Source organism: Primulina huaijiensis, chromosome 7 (genome assembly GCF_012295235.1).
Source record: "Primulina huaijiensis isolate GDHJ02 chromosome 7, ASM1229523v2, whole genome shotgun sequence".
NCBI lineage: Eukaryota > Viridiplantae > Streptophyta > Magnoliopsida > Lamiales > Gesneriaceae > Primulina > Primulina huaijiensis.
In genome coordinates, this window is record NC_133312.1 from 10,631,522 (window position 1) to 10,634,996 (window position 3,475).

At 31.6% G+C, this 3,475-nt stretch overlaps 1 protein-coding gene across 1 annotated transcript; it reads right to left on the minus strand.

Annotated features, from left to right (window-relative positions):
* Window positions 1-236: 236 nt before the first annotated feature.
* LOC140980868 (transcription factor MYB48-like) lies at window positions 237-3,095 on the minus strand. Its single transcript, XM_073446948.1, has 3 exons — window positions 2,894-3,095; window positions 2,636-2,765; window positions 237-944 (listed from the first exon to the last, which is right to left on the minus strand). The coding sequence occupies exons 1-3, from the start codon at window positions 3,006-3,008 to the stop codon at window positions 452-454; spliced, it is 738 nt and encodes a 245-aa protein (XP_073303049.1). The 5' UTR covers window positions 3,009-3,095; the 3' UTR covers window positions 237-451.
* Window positions 3,096-3,475: the final 380 nt, after the last annotated feature.

Consider the following 3,475-nt stretch of genomic DNA (forward strand, 5'->3'; position numbering starts at 1 on the left):
CATTAAAATTATATAATTAATAGTTTTTTAATATGCTAATGGGGACATAATACACTAACTCGTTTGACTAATTCAAGCCCAAACGAGTATTCCTTTCACATTATATGTATAGTGTGGACAAACAGCAACCATTGGATCCCAAATTTGATCCCCGTAAAATATGAGAGACTCAAATGATCGAACTACCTAGTGAAATTCTCTTTTGAAGAGCATATTATACATGCAATGCATATAAATTTGACAAAGAAAGCATTCCACATGATATTAACATAAATTTGCAATACATGACTGGTTACATATGATTTGCTGAAATTAAACCAGTGAAGAACAACCCTCAATCAACAAGCTATACAAGTTCTAGAGCTATACAGAAGTAGGACTCCATTTAGTTCCTTATTATACCTAATCTCTATAAACAAATATCTTAATTAAATCAACTCGTGTTAGCCTATCATATTGTTCCAAAAGGGAAAGAATGAAAGAGATCGCCCATTGGCTGCAGCATAAACATCTTGCTTTCTTCTTCATCCATAGCCCACAGAGAGTCATCTGGGCAATAATCCCATATTGGAGAGGCCATTGCTTGGTATGGAAGATTGCAATTCGCTTCATCAAAATCAAGATTTTTGAATATCTCATCCATAGAGTGAACCTTGGAGCCATCTTCTATCTCTAAGGCAGTCTTCTTTTTGCCTGAGTCAATAAGAATGCCGAGTCCCCCTGTATCGTAGAAGCTGCATTCCTTCGGCTCAGTAGCTGGGGTAGACACGACCGTGGGGCTCTTGGAATGGTAGGACGATGAGGAAGAGATGGAAGATGACAAAGATGAAGAAGACAATCCCTTTTTCCTCTTTTCTTGAGCCTCTTTTCTCATGTAAGTCCTCCAATAGTTCTTGATTTCATTGTCAGTGCGACCGGGCAATTTTCGAGCAATTCTCGACCACCTAAAAAAAATTATTAGACACACATAACAAGGAGATGATCATAATAAGATGGACAGAAGAATCGAAAACTTGACTCAAAAGCCAGCAATATGAAAACTTAGAGAATACTACAGAGAATGCAATGCAAGACTCCATCTACACCAGAAATTTATATTGGTAACAAATATAAGAACCTTAAAAATTAACACGAAAAGCCTGCAACATGACGACGTTTAGAAAATTATAGAAACAGCGCTGGAATATATATGCATACACGAGATTCTATCAGTAACAAATAGAACCTTAAAACTTAACCCGAAAAGCAAGCAACACAACAAAATTTTCAGAGATTATTAGAACGATGTTAGACTGTCTACATAATAAATTTCTATAAATAACTACTTGAAGTAAGAGCAACTCCAACCCTGCACCAAAACACCATTTTGGTGCAGAGTTAATTGCTCCAACCAGCGCTATGTTTGACACCAAAATAGAGATTTGCTACAGTGTTGCACCAAATTGTAGCAATAGCGTTGTTTTTTTTTCTTTTTTTTTTTATTTTTGTAATTGTTTTTTATTGTAATTTTACTTAAACTCTAAATATTATATAATTAGTTTTATAATCTAATTTAATTAAAAAAATATATTATTTCAAACAATAAATTTTAACAAAGTGATTTTAAAAAACTTGGATATTTTAATTTAATACAAAATTAATAAAGATAATATTATTATGTTAATAAATTATTTGTGATAAATTAGTTGTATAAAATAGTATAAAATATGCCATGAATATCTTAATTATGTAGTTATAATTAAATTAATTAATATTGAATACAAAGATACAAGTACAAAAAAAAATTAAAATTTCAAACACTACTTTTTTGAAAATCAAAGAAAATTATACAAAATTAAATAAACAAACATAAAAAACACTATATAATGACAAATATTAGATATTAGTGATATTTTAATTATTGTGTTTATAAATATTTTGTGAAATAAATTATTTGTTGTTAATAAAATAATAGAGAATATTCCGAGAATATTCTTTTTAATGTAGAGTTTAGAGTTGATGGGTTGGAGATGAATTTTATATTTAGTGTAAGAATTACACTATTTTAAAGTTAGTGCGACACTAAGATAGCGTAATGGCTTGGAGATGGCCTAACACTTAACCCAAAAACAGTTAACATCAAAACATTTAAAAAAACATGAAAATTGATATTGAACTAGATCTAAGCAAGATTTCCATCAACATCAAGTAGAAGAACCAAAATCACAACCCCAAAAACAGTAACATGATAACATGTTCAGAAAACTTAACAATCAATATTAAACTCCATCTAAACCACAAATTTCCATAAATATACAAATAGAAAATGAACCAAAAACATAACCAGAAAACCGGTAACATGTACAAAATGATAAAAAGATATAACTAAAATCTAAACAAGAAATTGACGACATCAGCATATAAAATATGAACCAAGAACTTAAACAAGAAATGGTACACCATAAAACGTTCAGAAAATACACCATCAGCCACCAATCTAACACACACACACACACACACACACACACACACAAAGATTATCACAATAATGAATCAATAGCCCATATAAACAAGTAATAAATCAAGAAAAATTCCATACAAACCATTAAATAATCAGGTCATATGAACAATATAAAAACAGAAAATCATTAAAAACCTGTTTCCCCATTTCTTATGAAGCTCAAGAACAAGTTTCTCTTCGTTAGGAGTCATCTTCCCCCTTTTCAGGTCAGGGTTCAGATAATTAACCCAACGCAACCGGCAACTTTTCCCAGTTCTTTTCAGACCTGAGAATCAAATGAAATTTTAGAGTATTTAATCTCCCTATATTCCTTTTTCATCTGGGCTCCTTGGAATTAGTAATTCCATGCCCAAAAATTTACCTATATTTATCTGTCTCCCGCCACCTTCAAACCTGAAACATTAGCTATGAAATCCCATCGACGATCCCCAAACAACTTCACGTAAAACACAAGCTGAACATCTTCTTGTTCAGTCCACGGACCCTTTTTCGCCTCAACTTTCACCATTTTTTAAAAATATTTTCTTCTCCCTTCGATCGATCGATCGATCTCTCTCTCTCTTTTACCTTTAGATCCTGAGGTGAGCTATCTTCTGCGCTAGTTGTATTATATATATTTATACATACAGATGATCTTCTTCCAGTGGGGTTTAATGTTAATACTATTGTTTTCAAGGGCATATTTGTCAAATTAACCACAACACGTAGTATTGTTTTGGATAAAACAAAAACTTGTGTGAGATGGTTTCACGGATCGTATTTTGTGAGACAAATCTCTTATTTGAGTCATCCATGAAAAAATATTATTTTTTATACTAAGAATATTACTTTTTATTGTGAATATCGGTAAAATTGACCCGTCTCACAGATAAAGATTCGTGAGACCGTCTCACAAGAGACATACTCTTTGGATAATTATTTTTTAATGGTTTTTTTTTGGGCTTTTTCACTGTTTACAACAAATTTCGTGTCACG